Genomic DNA, 25,192 nt, shown 5'->3' with positions numbered 1-25,192 from the left:
GTACTTTAGCACTGTCTTATAATCATCATATGTTATATTATTGCATCAGTATGGTAATGGACATACACCCTGGTAAACAGCTGGAATGGTAGGGGCATCAATAAATCATTTTTATGCATCACAGAAGGGAGTAAGCTGCAAACCCAGCAATTAGTAACATTAGACGTATGGTGCGCTTGATGGAGCATCTGCAAGAAAACGTTATCAACGTACGTTTGTCCGTGCCTCTCCTTGAGGGGCCAAAGTGACAAATACATGTTCAGGGGGAACAGGAGTAGTACCGATCGATCAAAGAATGCACAGGATATTTCTCTTCCAGGAACCATATAACTTCAAATGCAGTTAGCAAAAAAATCAGAACAAGTATGATAAAGACTATCTTGCTTTTAGTAGACCAGCTAGACCAACCAGGATCACTTTGCTCAAAATGTAGGGCTGCTAGGGGCTGGTCTTCATCCATAATGAGGCGGCCAAATGGGTACATTATTTTCTTTTTTTTAATATCAGACTACCAGAGGGAAGGTCATACAATGGAGCCAAAGGTGATAAACAGAGAAAAGAGGCACAAAATCAGCATCCGTCTGAGCCTGACTCGTAGACTCCTATTGTTCATCTACGGTGGTGCTATTGAGCACTTCTAGGTGGAGCTGCGTGATCACAGCCCCTTCTGAAGAAATCCACTTCGCTCAGGATAGGGCACTCTCCCTCCTGGGAAGACACCCTTAACTTTTCCTGTTCAGTGTCTCGGACAATGCACCAATCTCCCTTTCCCTGATCTATCGTTGGTACCGCAGACAAGGTACATACACCCTATTCTTCATCCATGAAGTCCATCCCTATTATTCTGACTTTTCCTTTGGTGCACTGTCCCTCCGTCGGGGGTGCAATTGTACCTAGCCACTCCGGGCACCACGTCATTGTTGAAAATGATCTTAAACTCAGAGGGGTCAGGGGACTGAGACTGAAGCTCCTGCGGCCCAGATGGAGGAGAACCCTGGGCAGCCCTTACTTCTGGTGGGACCGCCTCATGCAAAGCAGCGTCGTTCTCCTCCTCCGTTTGCGTCCATGTCAGTCGAACGTCAGAAAAAGAAACAAAGCGTGGCACCTTCTCCGTCTCATGGTCCCCTACGCCACCGAGGACCCACTGATCGTAGGGGAGAGATAGAGGGACTCTCCGGCAGTGAGATGAGTGAATCCAATGCTTCTGGCCATCTACCTTTACTGCCGTCCGGGTGGAGAGGAGGACCTGCAGAGGTCCTTTCCAGCGTGGCTCCAAACTTCCCCTCCTTTGGTAGTTTCGGACCAGGATGTAGTCACCGGGTCAAATACTGTGACCTGGCCCCCCAGGTATTGGCAGGAGAGCCTTGTGGACCTGTTGATGAATAGAACACAAATTTTTAGTCAACTCGCACAAGTAGCCCACAAGCAAAGGGTATTCTTTCTCTGAGAAATGGCGAGGTCGTGGGACACCCCAAACATCTGTGGGACGGCCGAAAACGACCTCATATGGTGACAATCCTGGTCTAGATTGGGCTGTCATCCTTGTGGACATCAGGTCTAGGGTTAACGTATCTGACCATTGCAATCCTGTGCTTTCTTTGATTTTTGCCAACTTCAGTTTGAGAGTACTATTGTACTTCTCAAGTAAACCTGCCGACTGGGGATGGTTTGCTGCGTGAAATTTCTGCTTGATGTGCAAACCATCGCACACTAACTGGATAACCTTTGAGTTGAAGTGACTTCCGTTGTCACTCCAAATCAAACGGGGCAAGCCGAAGCGCGGGAAGAACTTTTTTAAAAGGGCCTTCACTGTTGCTATGGCTGTGTTCACTTTAGTGGGGAAGCCTCAATCAATTTACTGAACGCACAAACAACCACCAATACATACTTTAAATTGTTGACTCGTTCCATTTCGATGAAATCTATTAGGAGAACTTCAAAAGGGAAGGAAGGTGGTGCAAAGTTACCAGAAGGTGTAGGGGTACCTTTTTCAGGATTATGTATCATACAGACCATCCAATACTTCACCAGGTGGGCAGCTTCCTTAGGGATGTTATCGTTCTGCCATACAGGATCTAACAATTTACATATTCCGTTTGCACTAATGTGGGCTGGCCCATGCGCAATGGTGATTACAAGGAGTACATATGCATCTGGTAACATCCATCTCTGTTTCTCTGACTTATCAGTCCAACTCCCATGATCGCCTAAACTTCCAGTTCTCTCCTGCCATATTGCTAACTCCTCAATTGTTGCCTCACTTTGGATTTCTTTAACGTTCTCCAATGTATCCTCAAACATCGCATTGTCGGGCACCCATCTAGCAGGATCTGCCACAAACATTCTTTTTATTTTAGATAGGGCTGTCTGATCTACAAATGCATTTCCCCTTCTCACATCCTCAGTAACAGCCTTGTGGGCACTGCACTTCACTATGGCTTACTTTTTGGGAAGTGTCAGAGCTGACAGAAGCCTGTGTATCAGTGGGCCATTCTGGATCTTTAATCCATGCGAAGTCAAGAATTCCCTCTCTGCCCAGAGCCGCCCAAAATTATGGGCTACCCGAAGGCGTACTGGCTGTCAGTATAAATATTGACAGTCAGTCACTCACTTAACCCGCATGCTCGAAGGAGAGCAACTAGCTCTGCAGCTTGGGCCGATTGATAAGGAACACGTGATGTCTCAACTACAGTGTGCAGCGTAGTAATGGTGTACGCTGCGGTGGTGGTACCATCTGGTAATTTAAAACAGGAGCCATGGACATATAATTCTCTTTGTGGGTCAGATAAGGGAACATCAGTCAGGTCTACCCATCCCTTTATTTCCTCCATTCGAAAAATACAATCATGTGTATCTCCATCCTCACTTTCAGAAGGGAGGGATAGTAACGTGGCTGGGTTCAGGATGGCACATCGTTTTAGAGTGACGTGTGGTCGAAGAGGGTCAGTTCATAACCAGTCAGATGGGCACTGGTGAGGTGCTGTGTCTTGGTTTTGTTCAAAAGTGTGTCCACAGCATGAGGTACCATAACTGTGAGATCGGTATCAAGGACCAGCCCTTCCGATTGCCGGATAGAGACAGCCACGGCTGCGACCGCTCTTAGACAGCTCGGGAGGGCTCTCGCGACATTGTCAAGATGAGCAGAAAAATAAGAACACGGCCTCTGCTTACCTCCAAAGGCTTGTGTTAAAACAGAGATCGTGCATCCAGCCGTCTCGTGTACATACAACATGAACGGTTTAGCATAGCCTGGGGTGCCAAGCACAGGTGCAGAGCAAAGCGCAACTTTTAATTGCTCAAAAGCTTGTTGACAATTCGGCGTCCAGGGCAAGGGTTCATGCACATCTTTAGTGGTTAGCTGCAACAGCGGCTTTGTAAGTAAAGAATAGTTCGCAGTCCAGTGTCGACAGTATGAAGTAATGCCAATAAAGGATTGCACATCCCGTTGAGTCTTAAGGATAGGCATTTTAACGACAGCACTAATACGTTCAGGTGTTAATCTCCTTCCCTCCTTCGACAGTAGGTGACCTAAATAGATGACCTCCTGTTGACAATATTGAAACTTTGAAAGGGACACTTTATGTCCATACTGTGCCAAATGTAGTACTAATTTGACCGTTGCATCTTTGCAACCTTGTTCAGTGTCAGAAGCTATCAAAAGGTCATCCACGTACTACAGTAATACAGTACCTGGGGGAAGAGTGAGGGAATCCAACTGGCTTTTTAAAGCTTGACTATATATACTAGGACTTTCAGTATACCCCTGAGGAGGGCGACAGAATCAGAAACTTCTGCTGGCCAGAGTGAACCCAAAAAGGTGCCTGCTATCCGGGTGAATGGGAATGTTACAGAAAGCGTTTTTTAAATCAATCACAGAAAATAATTTTGCAGTGGAGGGAATCATTGTCAACAGGGCGGTGATGTCAGGGACCACCGGGAACTGAGGAACCTCTATTTTATTAACCTCCCGCTAATCAATCACAAAATGCTAGACATCAGGATGAGTATCAGAGGAATCCAAGGGTGCCTTCTTAAGGATGGGAAGAATAGGGCTATTACGCACATTCGCTGCTGTCTCCTCAACAACTCCTGACTTAATCAAATCCTGTATAATCTGCAACAGAGCTCGCTCCCCTGCCTGCGGTATTTTGTACTGGGGAATATGAGGCAACACAGCGTTGTCTTTTACCTTAATAGAGACTGAAGGTATCTGCAACAACCCTACATCCGTATCACCTGTAGCCCACAACGTGGGCGGCACATCCTTGAATTCAGCGGGGAGTGGCGCATTTTTGGAAAAACACTGTTTGGTACTAGTCACATTTGGTCCTATCGTCATATAGACACCATCCGGGGAACAAGAAATTGTAGCATGCAACTTCTTCAACAGATCTAGTCCCATTAAATTCTCTCCGCAATTTGTTGTCAGTAAGAATGGCAAATCTACGGTAAAAGGGCCAATAGTCAGAGCAAGGGGTTTGGAAATGGGGCTCACGACCGATACGCTGAAAAACCTACCGAAATGTTACTTTGACCAGACAGAGCTCCCCCGGGGACCAGTGAACGAGAATCAGAGCTATTCATTGCACCCTTATCCACCAATTTGTTTTCTCTGAGCCATACAAATCTGCTGTGACATAAGGACCACGCTGATCTACAGCTATCCGAACTGATTCCTCACCCTGTCCCTGGCTGTCCTAGCTGTAGGACATCTCTGTCGCCTCATCCATATCATAACCGTCATGATAGTACTGCCTTCCTCGAGGGTCATCAAAAGAGTTCTGATCAAAATGACTCTGCGAAGACTCATCTGCCTGAACCCCTTCGTGACCGCCTCTGCCACGACCCCGTCTGCGAGGGCTCCGTCCTCTGGGGGCTGCAACTTTCTGCAGCAATTCTGGGCACTCACTTCGCCAATGCTCCTCCTTTTTAAAACACGCACATTGATTCGGCTCCACAGGTGCACTATTCCAACTGGTGCGGGGCAACTGTTGAGCCGAACCGCTGACATGTCCTCTACCGTTCCCCCTAGCTGCCTGCTGCATCAACACTTTCGTCTTCAACTTTTTATTTTTCTTCTCCAACTTTTCCTTCTCCTCATTTTCCCTATGCTCATAATACTGTGCCATACTCAATATCACTGAAGGAGAGGCGTTAGTCCAAGTGCTCTCCAAAGCCTGTAACCGAGTCGCGATCTCCAGAAGCAAGTTCGTAACAAACCTGTTAATGAACAGTCGGACACCTCCCTCCATTGACAAATCCTGCCCATTGAAATCCCAAAACACACCTTCAAACCTATCAAAATCAGACACACTTTCATCTTTCTTCTGACGGCATGCTGTTAACTTGTCTCAATTGACTCGTTTAGGTTGGATGAGGGAATGCCTGTGAGAAATAATACGACTTGGCAAAGCTAGTATCTCAGCCCTAGGCTTTTCACCAGGCTGCCTCTCTTTATCCCATGCCCTCATCTCATCCCAAGTGCCACCCAACTCCACAACATGGTCCTGTCTCCAAAAATCAACCGGTACCAACAACCCAAAGAACTTCTCAATATCTGCCAACCTCATCACTGTTGACAAGGCGGCCTCTGTCAATTCTTTGTAATATGCAGTCGGCAACTGACTCTTAAGAGATAAAACCACACTCCCTTTCCATGAAGTGTAAACCCATTGTTCTTGAAAGTGAGCCTCTACTCGCTGCCTGACAACAGCATTCTGCTGATTACGCAGCTCCAGTATCTCGTGGTGAAAAATAGGATGTACTTCCCTCATCAGAAACTGGGACCCTGTCATTGGTGTTTTTTGTTGTAACCTACCTCGATTACCAATCAGTGTGGCAGAATTACTAAAGACGTCATTAGGAGCCATGTCAGCAGCGTACACACGGTCCTGGATGTCATAAATTATCTGGGGGGCGACACCATTGAAACACTGTTCCCACAACCCTATTAGTGTAGCCAACGTGTGCTTGAGGGCATGCTGCTGCACAAACGGCTCATAATCTTTCACCACACTCCACACATCCTCCATCCCATAAATCGCATTCCGGGCCCTCTGTGCAGCCTGATCAGCCACCATCACCATCCTTTTCTCCTAATTTCCCACATCAGATCAAATCAGCACCTGCCCCATTCGTTCTCGAGCTGCTGACCAATTCCCTTCATCCGGTCCACGCACCGGCGTCCCAATACACAACAATGTCAGGGAAGAGACATTTGAGGAAGACACAATAGAAGAAGGGCAGGCACGAGTGTTAATAATGGCTGTGTTGAGGGTGTGAGGGATGGAGAGAGAGCATAAGTGGAGCCAATAGGCATAGCAAGGAGACTTGCAGTTATTGCCTCAGTAGCATGTGAAGCTAAAGAAAGAACAGGAGGTGCCGTAGCCAAAGCAGCTGGGTCAGGAGCAGAAGAACCAGAGATGGAAGCAAGAGGGGCGGAAGACTGGGGCATCGGGACAGCAGGATATATTCTCTGCGGAGCATATGGAGGCAAGGTCAAGCGTCTAACAGCTCCTCAACGAATGTATCGCCCTCCTCTCGGGTGACATACGATTTGTCACATTGCAATCAAAACTTTCTATCAGCACACTCTATACCCTTTTTTGATTTTCGCTCTATCATATGCTACTGCTTTCTGAGTTACTGTCTGCATGTTCCTGGTCTCGTTTTCTGCTCTCATGCGTCTTTGTCTAGCTTCCTTTTGCCACACCTGAAGAGAATCAAACATCGACTGTCTACTTTGTCTTGCAAACAATTTATCCTAAAGGAAATTCAGTTTTTGTTCATCAAAGGTACCTGTTAGTGGCCACTGGAGCTCGGCATTGTACCTCGTATATTTGTGCCACAATGTACTAAACATAATAGGGCCAATGCTGTGCTTTACGTACATGTCAAAATTTGCGGTGCCTTGCGCAGGTGCAGGTTGTCTTTCCTCCAGTAGATCATCAGCAGAATAACAACGGCACCCCAAACACCACAATTTGCTCAAACAAGGCATCTTAATATAAGACACGTTCACTATTTGTACCTGACAAATAATTTGCAAATATACTACCTCCGCTTTTTCTCTCTCTTCTTTCTTTTTTATTTATATTATACGAGTTGGTCCTCAGACCACATCAAACAAAGGAAATCAAGAGTCAGTCCTCAGACTGCACCAAAACCAAGAGTCAGTCCTCAGAATGCACCAAAGAGACAGGCTTAAGCCCCAGGCATTTTCAAGAGCACGAAAAATTCATTATGTGGCCTGGCAGAGTGTCCGTAGACCCAATAAGGTCCATTAGGATGCAGGGTGGAAAAACACCCCGACCGCCATGGAAGCGGAAAACAAGGGCCCGCCGGCCCCGTGGGAAAACCAGCGGCCAAATTAGCATTAACTACCCAAAAAATCACACCGTGGCGTTACGAGGCCCAGAATAACCGCCCGTAGCGGGCGGAGATGGCCAAAATCCGTCCGTGGCGGTCGGAATTGCGGTGGAAAAACGACAACCCGCCGCAAGTATAGCAGAGACACTGCCCCGGAAATTAGTATATCCCCGACGGTCCCACGGTACGTTACGCCGTCTCCGACCGCTGTGGTCGCACAATGGGATGAATGGGGGAGCCAGCGGAAGAGCTGAAGCACCGCCACCACGGTGGACGAACCGTCGAAAATATGGCAGACGAAGCCAAAACCCCACAAGAAGGCCAAAAAGTGCACACAGAAAACTAGACATGCCTCCCAAATATACAAAACACACCCCAATGACACAACCACATGGCAAAACGAAAAATACAAATCCCAGGACTGCACACCTGTCAGCAACACCCCAATTGGACACACCCACTTAGCTGTGTATAAAACCAGCCCCTTCACTGACCACAATCCCTTGCAAAACTCCAGGAGAGAAGGGACACAGACCCCAGCTGACAGAAGAGGCAAAGGACACAACATCACCAGCCACACCACACACAGCACCACCACCACCTCCAAACCAGCACAACTAACCCCCTGCACAATACACACCATACACAGCACAACCACAACCACCGCTCACACCCCTGCACACACAATCACTTTGCACACCACACACCATGGCCACACAGAAAATGCCCAAATTCACTGAGAGTGAGTTGAAGGTCATGGTCGATGAGATAGTCAGAGTGGAACCACAGCTTTTTGGTACCCTGGTCCAACAGACACCATTAGCCACAAGGACACAAATTTGGGCTAGGATAGTCCAAAGGGTCAATGTAGTAGGGACCACCCCAAGATCAAAAAAGGAGATAATGAAGCGGTGGCATGATCTGAAGAGGGTGGTCAAGGAGAGGAGGAGTAAGAACCGTGAGCTGGCTCAGAGGACTGGCGGTGCCCCACCCATTCCACAAAAAACATTGACACAATGGGAGGAGAAGGTGCTTGCCATACTGCATCCAGAGAGTCTCACAGGAGTAGCCGGGGGAGTGGAGGCTGGTAAGTACAAACAAATGACTACCGCCACTCTGCTATGTACTGCCTTGCACAATTACAAAGCTACACCACCTAGGACACACACCATCCATCTGCACCACGCACTCACAAAAACATGGCTCACAGATCCAACATTCACCCACTCCCATACACCACAAACATAGCTAACAACATAACCATGGGGGCATGTGTACAGGCAGACAGCACTACAACAACCACCATGCCCCCTGGCCCACACCTGAGCAGGATGGATCCCTCCCCACCACACCCAGGAGCAGTTGGAAGCCATTGCAGTACACCAAACAAACTTACAGGTAGGTAGCCATCTTCACAATGAGGGTGTTTGTGTCAGGGAGGGCTGCACTACTACTCCCACCATGCCCCCATTCCAACCCCTGAGCATGATGGAGCTCTCCCCCACCCCACCCAGGAGCAGTTAGAAGCCATTGCAGTACACCAAACAAACTTACAGGTAGGTAGCCAGTACATGCACCCACCCATTTTCCCCAAATTAAATGGTGCCATATGACAACACCAGCCCTCACATTGCACAAAGAACCATACCTACCCCATTGCCAAGCACAGTGTGCACACAGGTAAGCCAAGGAACCTGTCACAACCACCAAAGTGTGACACACCAATGCACAACTAGAAGAAAGCCTGGGCACATTCATGCACAGCAACGTTACATGTGCATCACCATGGGGCAAGTGCAACAAGGACCATTCTCAAAATATAAAAGCATGTGTGGTGGCACAAATCAAGATATGCACATGACAGGACAAAGGGATGCAGGAGATGACAATGGCCAGTCCATGGCCAGATGTGATGTCTGCTAGGTCAGACAACTAAACCATGAGTCCACACTTAAACACATGTTGTGCCAGGCCCTAGATGGCAACAAGTCCCAGTAAACCTCAATAGGACACGGTTTGCATGGTATGCCCTGACACCTCGCACCATGGACAAGTAATGCTTGTACCACTGTATCATGTTAGGAAGCACAGTATTGCACACAGTCAACAATGTGATGATATATCAATTGTGCAGTGTACAAAATGTGAATGAGACACAGCTAACCCAAAGCTTGCTGGGTGCACTGCAATGACCATTTCCCATCTGACCCACAGGTGACCAAGAACTCACTGCAGAGGACAACACCAGCAACCTGCAGAGCCAGTCTCCACCCCTGTTACAAGGACTCTCGGATGTTGACTCCCAGGATTCCGTGGACGATGAGCTCGAGGCTGGCCCATCTGGTGTGCCAGGGCGCAACAGGTTCCAGGACCCCAGCGTCCCCCCACCACATCTGCGGCAACAACAACTCCACAGCAGACCCCTGCTGTCATGGCCTGTGCGGCCACCGCCACCACCACCACCACCACCAGTGCTGCCGGCAACACCCTCCCTGTCCCAGAGGATGCCCCGCACATACCACCCACGGAGGAGGGCAGGGAGAGGATGCGGGTGCCCACAGTGGTGTGGCAGCAGGGCAGGTGGGAGGGGCAGGGTCACCCAGGAACACCAGGAGGCTGGGACCCACTCCCTGGAACACATCACCAAAGTCCTGGGCGCATACAAACAGGCCCAGGGACGAACGGGCCGGTCGGACGATCTGTTGCATGAGCTCATCCTGCTGAAGAGGTCCATCGACAGACACATGGGACACATCGTGGACCTCTTGGGCCAGCAAGTGGTGGTACTGAGGGACAGGCATGCGCCCCAGACAACACCTCCACCTCCCTCTGGTGGGCTGCACAATGACAGTTCACCATCCTCCCCAGCGCCCACAGAGAGGGGCGAGTCCTCAGACCCCACTGGCCCTGCAGCAGGCCCCCCCGCCAAACGACAAAGGGGCCATCCCAAGAAGAGCCTGGGACTATCTGGAGGCAAAGCACCTGCCAGACGCAAGTCACGGAGCCAGCCATGATGGCAACCCTCTCCACCACTGCATTGACTCTTTGGACTGTCCTACCCCACACTGCCTTGTGAATGGCATCTGCCTGTTGGACTGGGTCAACACAGCAATGTGGTGACTACTCGACCATCTCATCTACCACGACTGTCAACTCACTCCCCCCAATGGAAATGTACACCCCCCTTGCATCTCACCATAGTAAATAAAATATCCTCACACACATGTTGTTGTGTCTGCTCCGTCTTTATTGCAGGGTGTACAGCCTTCAGCATAATCACAATGTACCAGTACCATGGGCTGTATGTAGGCAAGGAGAAGTCGAAGGCACCTAGGCAAACACAACAGAACAACTGTCACTGGTCTGGTGTGGCATCACAGACATCACACAAGCCCTAACACCAGGATAACCCAACATGCACATGTCACAATGGCCCCCAAGTGATATGTCCTAGAAACATTTCGAACCACCACTGAGTCTACAACTGGCTGATGCTACAATTCTCACATGCCCCTTCATGACAACAGCAATCTCATCAGACAATGGGTATGTTGCATATTGCCACCCACCGTCAAGTGAAGTAGTGGGTGATGAGCTGTTCACGCAGGTCAACACCTTCCTCCTCTCCACTGTCCTCATCACTGGACACGGCTTGGTTTGCAGGCTGGGGCCTTGGGTCCTCACCATCATCCAGGAGCAGGGGAATCTCCCTGCGAATGGCTAGGTTGTGGAGCATGCAGCATGCAACAACAATCTGACACACCTTCCTGGGCGAGATAATGCCAGTGCACCTCCGGTCTTGACCAGGCACCGGAAACGTGACTTGAGCAGGCCAAAAGTGCGCTCCACAACACGACGTGTCCTCCCATGGGCCTCATTGTAGCGGACTTCAGCCGGGGACCTGGGATTTCGCAGTGGGCTCAGCAACCAGGGACGGTTGGGATATGCAGAGTCACCTAGGTATGACAAACACAAATAGACATTGCAATGTCGCAGAGTCTCAGTGGAGCAGGTCACACACACAGCACGCCACACGACTAGGCATACTCACCCACAATCCATGCACGCTCTGGAAGAAGATTAGCCATCAACTGGGGCACTATGCTGTTCCTCAGGATGTAGGAGTCGTGGGCCAAGCCTGGGAATTTGGCACATACCTGCGAGATGGTCATATCTGCCAGGCACACCACCTGCACATTGATGGAGTGGTAATGCTTGCGATTGCGGTAAATGTGCTCACTTGCCTGTGGTGGCACAAAAGCGACATGGGTGCAATCAGTGGCCCCAACAACATTGGGGATGTGTCCAAGGGGATAGAAGTCTCCCTTCACAGCTGGCAATTCAGCACCCCTGGGGAAATGGATGTATCTGTCCTTGTATAGCATCATGGCGGACAGTACATCACGCAGCATCATGCTGAACATCGGTTGTGACATCCCACCAGCACTGGCCACAGTCTCCTGGAACAATCCTGTGGCAAGAAAATGCAGGGCTGCCATCACCTTATAAGTAGGGGTGAAAGCTGTTGAATATGTCCTACGTGGCTGCAGGTGGGGCTCCAACAGATCACAAAGGGTCTTCAGGGTGGCTATGTCCAGGTGGCATTTGCGTATGATCGCAACATCCTCCATGTCCTCCAGCACCGCCAAGTGACGAATCAAATTTGGCCTCCTCCTATTGGAGTTGATAGATGACACATGTCAATACAATACACCAAGAGATGTGCACAGCATATCACGTTCTGGATGACAGAACGACAACAATGACTGACATCTAGAGTGACTAACAGACCAGTTTACATGGAGGGACACCTTCAGCTACACAAAGGGCACACGTGTTAACTTACACAAGAAAGTACCTCAAACACCACCTTTGGCTATGTGAATGCACATAGGGATATGGTCACAGTACACATGTGCACGCCTGGGAGTCTAGCATCCAGCATATGTGTAACTAATCAAAACCACTGTCTCCTACCTAGCTGCTGTACCGGTCACACCTTTATGCGTCATTATAACCTGGCACACATCCACCACACAATGACCACAGTCGGCGCTGGAGTGATGAATGTGTTCATGAGCAGACATGAGAGGCAATGCTAATTAGATCAACATTCATCGAAACGAGCATTGCTGTGATTGTCACTGGACCTCAACACATTGACATGTGTACACATTGTACAGTCCAGGACTACACTGTCCAGCCTACACCAACATCAAATCCTCATGTGACATGTGAGTGGGTACAGACAAATGTATGTTACACACACACACAAACATGGCATGTGTAGCCATCAGTGGAGTAAATTGAACATTGGCATCGTGTGCACAATGATGTGCCATTGAACATGTTGGCACTATGCACTGTTGATGTGTGACAGATGGCCATCGCCATTGCATGGCACCCATATTGCGGTAGCAGCCGCCTGGCACCGGCGGTGTGTCCCCAGCACCCCCATTCATACTAGTGCAGTAGTCATAGGCATGGAGACATGTGGAAATGGCGGTTGGCATGCTCCGCCGCCAGAATGGCGGTGCCTCGTGTCAATGCATGGCACCCATATCACGGTAGCTACCGCCTGGCACCTGCGGTATGTCACCAGCACCCCCATTCACACCAGGGCAGTAGTCATAGGCATGGAGACATGTGGAAATGGCGGTTGGCATGCTCCGCCACCAGAATGGCGGTGCCTCGTGTCAATGCATGGCACCCATATTGCGGTAGCTACTGCTTGACACCGGCGGTGTGTCCCCAGCACCCCCATTTACACCAGTGTAGTAGTCAAAGGCATGGAGACATGTGGAAATGGCGGTTGGCATGCTCCGTCGCCAGAATGGCGGTGCCTCGTGTCAATGCATGGCACCCATATCGCGGTAGCTACCGCCTGGCACCGGCGGTATGTCACAAGCACCCCCATTCACACCAGTGCAGTAGTCATAGGCATGGAGACATGTGGAAATGGCGGTGGGCATGCCCCGCCACTAAAATCGCGGTTGCGCACCCCGGGCCCCAGCGGTGTTACACCGCCATGGAGCTCGCCCTAGAGCCAATGCGAAGCTCGATAGCGGTGGCATGATGCAATTTTGAAGATCGCGGTAGGCGTGCTCTGCCACCGCGGAGGCGGTCATTGGCTGCATTTTAAAGAGGCACCATCGCGGTAGCGCACCCCGGGCCCCAGCGGTGTTACACCGCCATGGAGCTCGCCCTAGAGCCAATGCGAAGCTCGATAGCGGTGGCATGATGCAATTTTGAAGATCGCGGTAGGCGTTCTCCGCCACTGCGGTGGCGGTCATTGGATGCATTTGAAAGAGGCAGACATGGACCACCAATTGCTGCAGCTTGGCACATTTAAAATGACCCCAGGTGGCTATATATGTGGGAGTGAGCCTCACATTGCCACTGCTCACAGAGCCTGCTGCCTGAGACCCATCACCTGCTGCTGCCTCCAGGGACTGCTGCCTGACACCCCTCACCTGCTGCTGCCTCCAGGGACTGCTGCCTGACAACCCTCACATGCTGCTGCCACCAGGGACTGCTGCCTGACACCCCTCACCTGCTGCTGACTCCAGGGACTGCTGCCTGGGGAACCTCGCCACCAAAATCCCCTGCTGTTGTCTCACATCCACAGTGATGGCAAGGACAGAGAAGGTCTGTGCCAGTCCATTCACGAGCGAGGAGCTGGAGGTCCTGGTGGACGAGGTGCTCACACAGTACCCAAGGCTATATGGTGCCCCAAATGTCGTGGTGAGTCTTAAACAGTGTTGTGGTAGGGCAGGGGGGCCACACATGTAGTGGACTGATGCAGTATGTGCCTGGGAGTGTGGGGTAGTGTAATGCACTGCCTGACATGCTGTCTCCAGTGGGAGGGTGTGTGTACCCAATGCCACAGCTTCCCCTCCCTGCACATGTAAGTATGAGTGACCTGTGTTGTGTTGTCAGCCATACAGTGATACAGAAGGTTGTTCATGCTGTAGTCAGGACAGTGATTGCTTGGCCGGATGGCTGTGTGTGCCCCTGTAGTCTATCTCAGTGTGAGCCCAGCTGGACAGCACAGTCCCCGTCTTCAAAGACAAGGACACATCACTTCACTTACAGAGTATGACATCAGTTTTTTCACATTGCACTCCAGCTGTGGCCCATCTCAGCACTGTAGATTGCACACAACCGCCCTTGTGAAGGGCATTTTGTATTTCTGAGATCATGTCCCTCAATATGACATCCATGACACAGTTATCTACTCACAGGGCAGGGACATTGAGGGCTGCGCAGTCTTGGACACAGTGGGTTACCCCCCAAACACAGGTTGATATGTGATGTATGTGTTGCTCAACCCAACAATTGACTAGAGATGTGGGCACGCAGGTTTCAGTGCTGGCATCCTGCTTGTGTGTGAGATGTGCAGGGGCTGTGTTCCCCCTCACACCTGCATGCTTTAAAATCAGCTTTTCCCATGCAGGGGTCACATGTGGGCTGTACTATAGTCTTCGATTAATCTATTGTTGAATATTTGATTTGGTTGTATCTTGCTACTATACTGATAGATGTCGGTACATGACACTGTTTACCTGATCATTTCTCCCTCTTGTCTCCCAGGCCTGCAGCTCAAGGTACACCAGCGTAAGGCCGTGTGGAGGGCCATTGCAGCAAAGGTGCGAGCCCTGGGGGTCTCAAATCGACGTCGCACCCACTGCCACAAGAGATGGGATGACATTAGCCGGCTGGTAAAGAATGTGGCGGAGATGACCCTGGGGCTGCTTCCTCGCACTGGGCGTCTGGCCGGCGCAGCATGACGCCACTAATGGGGCGCATCTTGGCGGTGACACAGCCTGAGCTGGATGCACGTTTGAAGGAGCATCAGCAGCAAGCCAGAGGTGAGCAGTTTGGGAGTCTGACTTTGGATGGGAGTTACTGCATGTGTACAGAGCCTGTGCCAGTGCTGGCCTCTGTGATGTTGGTAGTGTGATGTTGTGGCATGTAAGTGGCTGCTGGCCTGGGTGCCTGTGGCATGCATTTGCCCTACCTGTACTTACAAAGTTGATTTCGAAGCTGTGCCTTCACATTACATTCTGAGTTGTGCTCTTCAGGTTTCTTCTGCATTGGTGTAGTCTTGGGAATCCCATGGGAGGGAACGGCAGTGTGCCTAATCTGACTGTGCGTACATCAATGCGTTCATTGCATGCACCCATATTGGGGAGGGCTAGATATCTTACAGCAATGTGCAGCATTCTATTGTCCCCAAGGTACGACATGGTGGGTAGCATGGGCTAATGTCCATTGTGGACTGTCATGTTGTAGTCTGGGTCTGTGTTGTCCCCTCCTGTTACATCCAGTTCTGTCATTGGCAACAAGTTGTGTGCCCACATCATGTCCCTAGGTGTGCTCAGAACTAGTTGTGTGTCTGTTTGAACAGAGCCACAAGCAGGGTGTTGTGCTGTGCGCGCATCACATGGCTCACTCATGCTATGTTATGTTATGTTATAATAGACTTATACCGTGCACCGATACTCAAGAGTGTCCTGGCACGCATGCCTGAGTTTCCAGTTTCCATGCACTGCTTGAGTCTATGTAGTGAGTTGGCACGATGTGATTGCACAGGGTGGTGTGCAACATGTAGATTTGCTCAACCTTTGTCATGCACTGCTTGCATATGTTTGTTCTGTTTTTGCCACTGACCTGACCCTACATCTCTCTCTCCCATGCAGCATCACCTGTGGTTATGGAGGGACAGGAGACGGACACCAGTGGGGGTGAAACTAGCACCACAGCTGCCCAGGAGCCCAGTAACACAGATGTCACCAACGCATCAGACGGGGACAGGAGTCTGCTGGAGGAGTTCCAGCCTGAGACGCAAAGCACCACATCATCCGATGCCAGTGGGGATGCATCCATGTTGGAGGGCACAGGGAACGGGGACTCTGCATCGACTTCCACCACACAGCAGCCATTACCCACCCTCCCAGCCACTTCCTCTGGTGCTGCCCGTGTCTGCCTCAGTAAGAGGGGAAGAGTGTCCTTCACCCCTGGCACTGCTGCCCCTGTCCCCCCTGCTGCCATCAGTTCTGAGTCTGTGGACCTTTTGCGCCAGCTGTGTGTAGGCCAGACAGCTCTCCTGAATGCCTTCCTTGACCATGACAAGAAATTGGCCCAGGTGGTTGCTTTCATGGAGGGCATACATTCCGCGTGGGTGGGCTGCACCGGACAGTCAAGGCTTTGTCATCAACAGCAACAGGCACATTCTCACAGTTCAGCTTCAGTCCCTTTGTCCACCACCCAGGCAGTGGTCAAGTCTGACGATAGTGACCACGGTCCACATACATCAAAGTCACGATACAGCACACGGAGCACACAGCTGCAACAACCCAAGCGGTCCCTTGCACAGACACCATCCTCACAGAAGACCAAAGGCACCCCAGAGCGCAGGGAGAAAAGCCCGTCAGGCGACACCAGGGGACAATCAGCAAAGCAGCAGACCTCAGGCACATATGCCTCAGTGGCATCCCCATCCAAGGACTCTCCTGCCCTAAGGCATCGCGCTAAGATAATTGTACGGTGTCTGTGCCCACCAAGGAGGTGGTGCATGCCAAGGGTACACCTGGGAAGGGCTCAAAGGCAGTATCACCAACCACCTCGACTCCCATTCCAAGCCCAGTGAAGCAGGGGCCGGAGGGGACTGTAGGGGTGACACCTAGTAAACAGGGGAAGGGGGGGCAGAGGCAAAGCAAGGCAAAGCGTTCAGCTGGGTCCAGCACATCACCAGAGGGGCTGCCAGCGCCTGCACCTGCTGCAGCAGTGGTGGTGAGTGTGCCTGTTATGCCCACACCACTTCCCATTGATCCACAGTCAGTCAAGCCATTTAGGATCCCCAAGAAGTGGAAGGGCACCCCTCCACAATCTCCCAGCCACACCGTGACTCCCGTCTGCATGACTCCACCTCCACGTGCCACTACACCACCTGGTCCAAGCAGCCCTCAAGCCTGCCAAGACACTGATAGCTCTACCTCAGCTGTTCCTCTCTCTCCCCGTCAAGTGCCCCAACAGTCCCCGAGACACAGCCAGCTCCCAGTCTGCCTGACAGCCAAGTCTGAGTGGTAGTCACCCTCACACACCTGTGTCTCACACAGGAGGGCCTGTACTGCACATTGTTGCCCCCTGACTGTGTTGCTGTCCATGGAAAGGTACAGTCGCACACATTCCCTGTGCAGCTTCTCACGGACATGCTCTGCACTCTGCCCTGGCCACTGGCCTTGTTGTTCACTGCTGTGTTAGACCCTTGCCTGTGCAGATTCTCATGGACATGCTCTGCACTCTGCCCTGCCCACTGGCCTTGTTGTTCACTGTTGTTTTGCCCTTGCCTGTGCAGCTTCTCATCGACATACTCTGCACTCTGCCCTGGCCACTGGCCTTGTTGTTCACTGCTGTCTTGGACCCTTGCCTGTGCAGCTTCTCATGGACATACTCTGCACTCTGCCCTGGCCACTGGCCTTGCTGTTTTGCCCTTGCCTGTGCAGCTTCTCATGGACATACTCTGCACTCTTCCCTGGCCACTGGCCTTGTTGCTCACTGCTGTGTTGGACCCTTACCTGTGCAGCTTCTCATGGACATACTCTGCACTCTGAACTGGCCACTGGCCTTGCTGTTTTGCCCTTGCCTGTGCAGCTTCTCATGGACATGCTCTGCATTTTGTGCCTTACTCTTCTCTTCTCATGGTGCCTATGTGTGCAATTTGTGAATAAAGACAGTTGCTCCAGTTGTCTATTTTGTCAGTGTCCTTACTGAATAAAGTTATTTTGCTGTGTGTAAATGGTTTACTGTGCCACATGGTCTGTGTGGCACTTCAACATGTTCAATGTTTGGGTTCACTTGCTCTCTTTTTTTCAGGGGTGACAGGGTCTTCAGTTCTTCTTGGCCCAGATACTTGTGGTGGCAATGGTGTCAATTTCGAATGTTTAGCAGTAGTCATTTACTTGATTAGTTCATGTTGGCTCTATTGTACACATGTCAGGTTGGGAGGCACTGCCAGCACAGGGTGGGTTTCTGCACACAGTATTGCAGGCAGGCTGTCCATCATGTGTGTGCTCTTCCTCTATGTGTGCCCAGTGGTGTATGTGTGTGGTCATCTTGTGATGGCCAGTCATCCTAGTCCCATGACTTACTTTCCATGTGTGCTCTTCGATGGCCAGGTATTTTGCAGTGTGAAGGGGGTGAGTTTGTGGGGAGTGTTGATGTGTGCATGCCTCAGCAATGTCAACTACACACGTGTCATCCAGGAGTTGTGTGCCTGTTGTTTTGATTGTTCATCCCTGTGGATGTGGTTGTATGCCCATGTGTGAGTTGTATGTTGTGCACTGTGCAGTGTGTTGGTGTGTCCTTGCAGTTCTGTCTGACTCCCACTTGTTGTTTTTGTCACTTGTGAGTATGCACAGGGTGTTACTGGCAATTCAGTGTTGTGTTTTGTTGCACATCCCTGTGTCTGGTGGCTGTTTGTGGGGTCTGTGCAGACCTACTGCTCCACACTACCATTGTGGTTGTGTTTTCTCATGCCTTGCTGTCCCATGGTGCCTTCTTGCCTCCAGTGTGGCATGTTATGTGTGTGTTGTCATGCCATCCCCTATCTGTGCTTCAGCTGCCTACCGATTGTGGGTCTGCAGTCCCTCTCTTTGTGTATGGTACACTCCTGCCATGACCCCTACTGACATGCAGTAACTTCACTTTGGTGTGAACTGTCCCCTTGGTTTGAATGTGTGTGTGCCTCCCCATGACTTCATTTGTGCCACTGTGCTTTGTGGTGCAGTTCTTTGTCCAGGGTCAATGTGTCACTCAGTGCATTTCCCCAATGGGTCATGTGTGATGTTCTGGTGCTGTTTCTCAGGTATGGTTGCTGCTATGCAGTTCAACTGTGTGTGCTGCCCAGTCCTGTGGTCAAGTTGTTTCCACCTTTGTGTTCCAGACGTGTGCATCTATTGGGTGTTGTGTTGGATGTATGTGTGTTGTTTGTGTTATTGCTTCACTTCCTGGGTGTGCTGTTGTCTTTATGCTGTGCTGTATGGAGTTGTGTGGGTTGCTGTTCTGTCACTGATGTCTGTGTGTGTCTGGTATGCTTGGTGTGCACACACAGCTTGTTATGCTTGCTGTGTTGTGTGTATGTTGCTTTGTGATTGCCTGTTGTGCATCCCCTGATGCCGTGCTGTGTTTGCTATGTGATTGTTCTGCCTGTGCATCTGTTGTTTGTTTGCTGTGGCTGTGTTGTTCTGTGATGGTGCACTTCTTGTGTGTGTTGTGGACTGTTGTCTGTGCATTGTTTCTGAGTGAAGAGGTTGTGCACTCCTGTTGTGTCTGTGCTCCCATTGCCTTTCCCCAGTTTAGCTGCACAGGGCATCTCTGTTGTTGTTTTGGCTCTGTGTGTGTTTCAGTTGGGTTATGTGTTTGTCTGTTGTATTTGTTTCCACATTTGTGGTGGCGTCCCTGTGTGTGTGTGTGTGTGTGTGATGTTTGTGGCTGAGCCCAGCGTGTGTGGTTGTTTGTGTGTGTATTGCCTGTCAAGTATTGCCAGCCTTCAGTGTGTTTGGCACTGGTGTTGTGTGCTGCTGGTGTGAGGGGGTTATGTGTATAGATTCTTACTGGTGTTTGTCAGTTCTGAGGTGTGTAGATGGTCCCTGTGTGTAGTGCTGCTTGTGTACTCCTGTGAAGTAGTTGTATGTATGTGTGGCTGTTCCCAGTTTGACTTCAGGGCCTTACTTTCATCCCTTCATCCTTGTGCCTATACATGGTTTACCTTGCTGTCCCCCTGTGTGGTTACACTGAGCTGTCTGTGGTTTAATTTCACTGACTGTGCCAGCCATGTGTGCTTTGATGGTGTGAGGGTGTTGTGCTCTGTTCCTTGTGTTGATGTGATGTACACATGCTTGTTGTATGTCTCCATGGCCTTCCATTTGTGTGCAGCCCACTTTGGTTTCCCTATTTGTTGTGCTCCATTGCTGTTGGCATGTGGGGTGTGTATGTGTCAGTCTGTGATATGTTTGTGTGACTGTGCAGGCTGTGTGTCCATTGGGATGTTGATTCCTTGTGTGTGTTCATTTGTTGCTTGTCCTCATTGCTTTTTCCATGAGTGTGGTGTAGTGTGTGTTTCCCTGGCCCTGTGCCACTGTGCTATGTGTTGTGTGTTCCTGTGCAGCCAAGCCTGCATTGTGTGTCTCCATGATTGTTAGTTGTGTGGTGCAGGGTATGTATTGCCCTGGCTTGTTGTTGTGCATGGGGTGCACAGGGGGGGGGGCACATGGCATGTGCCTTCATGGGGTTTGCTAGTGTGTGAGTGTGTCCCTGTGGTCTTTGTGCCCTGCCCATGCCTGGCACTGGCCCTGCCTTCTGCATTGCACATGTATTTGCTTGTGTTCGCCGCTGCGGTGACGTGACCGGGACATTGCTGCATGGTGAAGGTAGCTGTGTGTCTAGGATGCAGCGGGATGCATTTGTGGTAGGTGGGTGATGTGTGGGTGCCCTTGGGGATGTGTCCCTATCCCCCCTAGGGTGTCTGATGTGGATTTGGACCCTGTGTCAGGCCGTGGGTTGTGTGTTGTGTTATTGCGTACCTGTGGCATCGTCCACGGTGGTCCATGAGTTCCTGGTGATGTAGCAGGTACAGCACTGGAAAGACATGTAGAGCTGGGACCATTGCGGTCGTGTCCGGGTGGTGTGGACCGGGACTCTGGTTTCGCGCTCCGCTGTCGAGTTTCCGCCGTCTCTGGTTGGGCGGTGTCTCCGCTGTGGTGCGTCTGCTTGCTTGAGTCATAATTTGTAGACCGGGGCAGGCGTCATTCCACATGGCGGAGGGTCTCCATTGGCTCCCACCGCCGCAGTGGCGGGCGCACTTTGAAATTGGCCTATGTTTGACCATACTAATATGGCGGGCGTGATGAAAAGGCTGTTTTCCGCACTTCCAGCGCGGCCGCCCTACATCCTGATGGACCCCTATGTGTCTAAACGGTCCGCAGACCTAACAAGTTCAAGGAAGCCAAGAAATGGTCTCCGGACCATACCCAATATTATTTAAAAATGGCACCATATTTACCAAGAATCAAGACAAAATCATCTGGTGCAAACAGGTCGAACAAAGTTATTCTCCACTGCCGACTCTTTGGACCAAACAGTCAGATCCAAGGGTTTCCCTTTCAGGACCCCAGCCGGGATGACCGTTGGGCGAGGCACAGCCCGATCAGACAGGCGGGGCAGCTGTGAGAACTAAGCTCTGTCTTGTGGGGATCCCCGATCCGCCCATCTGACCGGACACAGCCCCGTCCCCCACACCCGGTTGCGGGCGAGATTGGTCAGCCCGATGGAGTCCCTGTTCGGGCGCCAACTGAAGGAAGTGGCCTAAATCGGGCCACCCGGGTCACTCGCGACTACCTCTTAGCCTTCCAAGAATTGAACAGTCAGTGATACAGTAGAGAATAGAAACCACGTTTTTATTAGTAATTGCGCTGCAGCTGAGTCCAGTCTGACTAGCCTCCTTAGATGCTACTGAGGGGACTGACTTCAGAACACTTGGTAAAACATAATATGCATTTTACAACACCCTAAAGTTCCGTCCAGGGTGGAATTTTCCGCCTCGGGCACTGATGAACAATGGACGTACAGAAGGATGAGCTACCACCTACAGGACGGGTACACATTATCACATTTTCAAGGTCGGCATGTTCGAGCTCAGTGCTCTCAAGTGTGGGAGCAGGGCTATGATGGGAAAAGACATGCGGAGGCAGAATAAGCTATTCATTAATACATTAGAATTTAGCATTGAATACAATAACTCAGAAGTAACTCGAAGCAGCTCTTCGCTGAGTCAGACAGCTAATGAGGCAGAGGCTTACTTTCGATCACAGTACAAAATGGCAGCTAAAGACAAAATGGCGCTGCAAATGCTAACTTAACTTGCACAATGCTAGAAGGAGTCGACTAGATGCATTTCCAGTCCAACATTGGTGAGATCCTGGGGATACCATATGAGCCCACGCCTCTGGTGGAACTATTAGGATTTGTGAAGGACCCGTAAATTACATGCTATGCTGCTACTACTGGCAAAACGTAGAGTTTTGAGGTAAACCCAACACCCCTTTGGTAAAGACCTGGTTGCAAGACGTCACCTTTTTCCAAAACCAACTCTCTACCTTCTGGGAACTAATGTCCGCAGCCTCCAGGCCTAAAGACATCTGGGTTAGAATGGCTGCGCACAAACCAACCCATGGATGCTAATTCAGCCCTAAAACTAATGATGCACATATCTAACTCATTCAGCTCTCCATGTGTGCCATGAGTGTGCGTTGTTTAACAGAATCCGAGATGTGGGCAATATGCAAATATGTAATAAATGTATTACAGGAAAACAGCTGTGTACAATAATTGTGACAATGGTTTGCTGATCCTAAGTAATAATGTAATAGAAACTGACCTGGTGTTTAATTGTTAAGGTTATTGTTATGTTATAAGTACAATGCGATTCAGCTACTGATGTTGTGCAACATTATGTAATGCGATAATGTTTAAATAATGAAAATGCCAATACACAAAATTCAACAAAAACAATTTGTGCCAAAAAGCAATAAGTGCCAATCCCGAGCAAGTGGTTATGTTGGACTAGGTCAAGGGTAAGATTTAGGGCTGACCTCGATGGAGCAAAGGTCTGATGCAAGGACCACGGTCATCCCAGTCACAAAGTTACCTTCTCACTTAGAAACCTTTATGGTGGTAGAAAGTCTTCAGACGGGCCAGGCAGCACTCTGGATCTAAGGAAGGGCTCAATTACAACTGGGAGCCACTGTGCACAGTCTGAGAGTCAATCAGAAGCAGCTCAGCATTAGGGCCAGTGAAGTTGTCAAAGACGGTCGTCAGTGTTGCTTGGATGTGGCTCGGTATCCATCGATTGGGTACTGCTCAGTTTGAAGTCCAAGAAAGACATCAATAAGGTGCTACTTGTGTAAAGTCTGATGAAGCCCTTTGCTGGAGATTGTCAGCAGTGATGCTTGGCATCAAGTCGGGTGAAGCTTTCAGCTAGGCAGGGATGAGTATACTCTGACCACACCCAGGGGTCCATTACCTTAGGGACAGAATGTGGGGTTCAGGATTCGCTCCTGCAGAGGCCAGTAGAGGGGAACAGGTCAGGTTCAATTGGGATGGTCAGTTGGAAGCAGGAAAAGGCCTCTAGAAGTTTTTTATATAATTATTTAGCTTGACTCACACAACTTTATTCGATCTTTTTAAAACAGATCATAAAAGCACAAATTCATCCAAAATATTACAAGACAGGTTATATAACAATATATACAAAAGTTAAAAAGACCAATATAATAAGTTAGCCATGTGCATAGTAAAACAATTCTCATAAAAACCATTAAAATCAGTTAAAACTCCTAAAATATCTTAATAACAATTAGGCCCATGTTGCGTAGATGAGTCCAGTTCTATCCTAGTTCCTACTAATTAAGGCAACGACCCCCGCATTTTCCTCTTTCTCATACAAGCCCACAAAAATGAAGCTAGGGAAAAACACACAAACGGATCGGGAGAGGCTTTAAAAAATACAGAGCCACCCTGCATTGTGTAAATGTATAGTACCTCAGAATTGGGAGACTAAATGTTTTCTTTAATCAGTGTAGTACTTGCAGAATAATGTTAAATGGAGGTCTGACTGGGAAGAATGATTATTACATGGGCACGGTGACAAATCTGAGAGTTTATATCTCCTTTCTGGTTACCCTAACATTAGTGGAATCAGGTTCAATCGAAAACGCAATAGAATAAATTATGCTGTGCGTTAGTAATACGAGAGAGGTAATCAAAACCTTCCCCTGTTCTTGGTGAGGTGAGATCATATGCAAGGGAAGATTTTTGAAGGTGATTTTTTTCCCTTCTGGCGTAGTTTGCCCTCTGCATAAATAGTTCTGTTGTCTCTTTCTTCGGAACCCTCCTACAGGAATCAGGGTCCTGCAATAATTCACCCAGCCCTAGTGCAGACAATTCTGCCTCTACATAAATAAGCTAACCAATCCTCTTATAGTGATCCAGTTTACAGCAATCCTTGATGATGCATTGCGTTAAATCTACAGTGGACCTCTGCCAAATTGAGAGCCACAATAGAATTGGTGCCGATCTTATAAAGTCACTCAGATAGGGTAGCCCCAATTCTAAATGTAAATTATAGTTTGAAACTGAGTGTGGTAGTGATACTCGATTTTTGAAAAAGCTATCTTCCAGTTGCTGAAGTTGGTCAACATTTGCCATCTCCCAGCCCCCTGTCCCATATGTTGTTGCAACGTTGGTTTTTGCACAGTCGATGTTTTTAATCGTGTCCAGGGGCTAGCACCTAACTTCTTCGCAAAACTCTTGATAGCTTGAAGGCTCCTTTCCATACCTTGTGATCTTGCTACCACCAAGTTAGACCAGGAGTGATTTCTTTCAAAGAGGACTCCTATGCAGTAGCGGTCCGTGGAGGGAGTTCCGTGGGGCGGTGGGGCGGGGGAGGGGCAGGGTGGGGAAATGTAAACATCGGAATATGGATGAACGGAGGTAAGTACACATTTAAATAAATAAAACAAATTCCTTTGTGCGCACTGCATCGCAAAATGCGATGCAACGCACGCAACGAAATTAGTTTTATTTATTTAAATGTGTACTTTCCTCCGTTCATCCATATTCCAGTGTTTACATTCCTCCTCCCTGCCTCACCGCCCCACGGAACTCCCTCCACGGACCGCTACTGCTCCTATGTATAAAAAACAGTCTACCACCTTGATTTTCTTTGCTGCCAAATGGAAATAGGGGTGTTTCTCTCCTCTAC

At 49.7% G+C, this 25,192-nt stretch overlaps 1 protein-coding gene and 1 long non-coding RNA gene across 3 annotated transcripts in view; both read left to right on the top strand.

The window, feature by feature from the left end:
* The window catches only part of LOC146863993 (uncharacterized), a 461,517-nt gene that overhangs the window by 22,203 nt on the left and 414,122 nt on the right, over positions 1 to 25,192 (top strand). The gene's annotated exons all lie outside the window — the stretch shown is intronic.
* Positions 14,031 to 17,828, top strand: LOC146863995 (uncharacterized). Its single transcript, XM_085640700.1, has 3 exons — positions 14,031 to 14,112; positions 14,962 to 15,239; positions 16,071 to 17,828. The coding sequence occupies exons 2-3, from the start codon at positions 15,155 to 15,157 to the stop codon at positions 17,018 to 17,020; spliced, it is 1,035 nt and encodes a 344-aa protein (XP_085496826.1). The 5' UTR covers positions 14,031 to 14,112; positions 14,962 to 15,154; the 3' UTR covers positions 17,021 to 17,828.

The sequence above is a fragment of the Triturus cristatus genome, chromosome 2_1 (genome assembly GCF_964204655.1).
Source record: "Triturus cristatus chromosome 2_1, aTriCri1.1, whole genome shotgun sequence".
NCBI classification, from domain to species: domain Eukaryota; kingdom Metazoa; phylum Chordata; class Amphibia; order Caudata; family Salamandridae; genus Triturus; species Triturus cristatus.
This window is presented reverse-complemented; position numbering and strand designations above follow the sequence as displayed.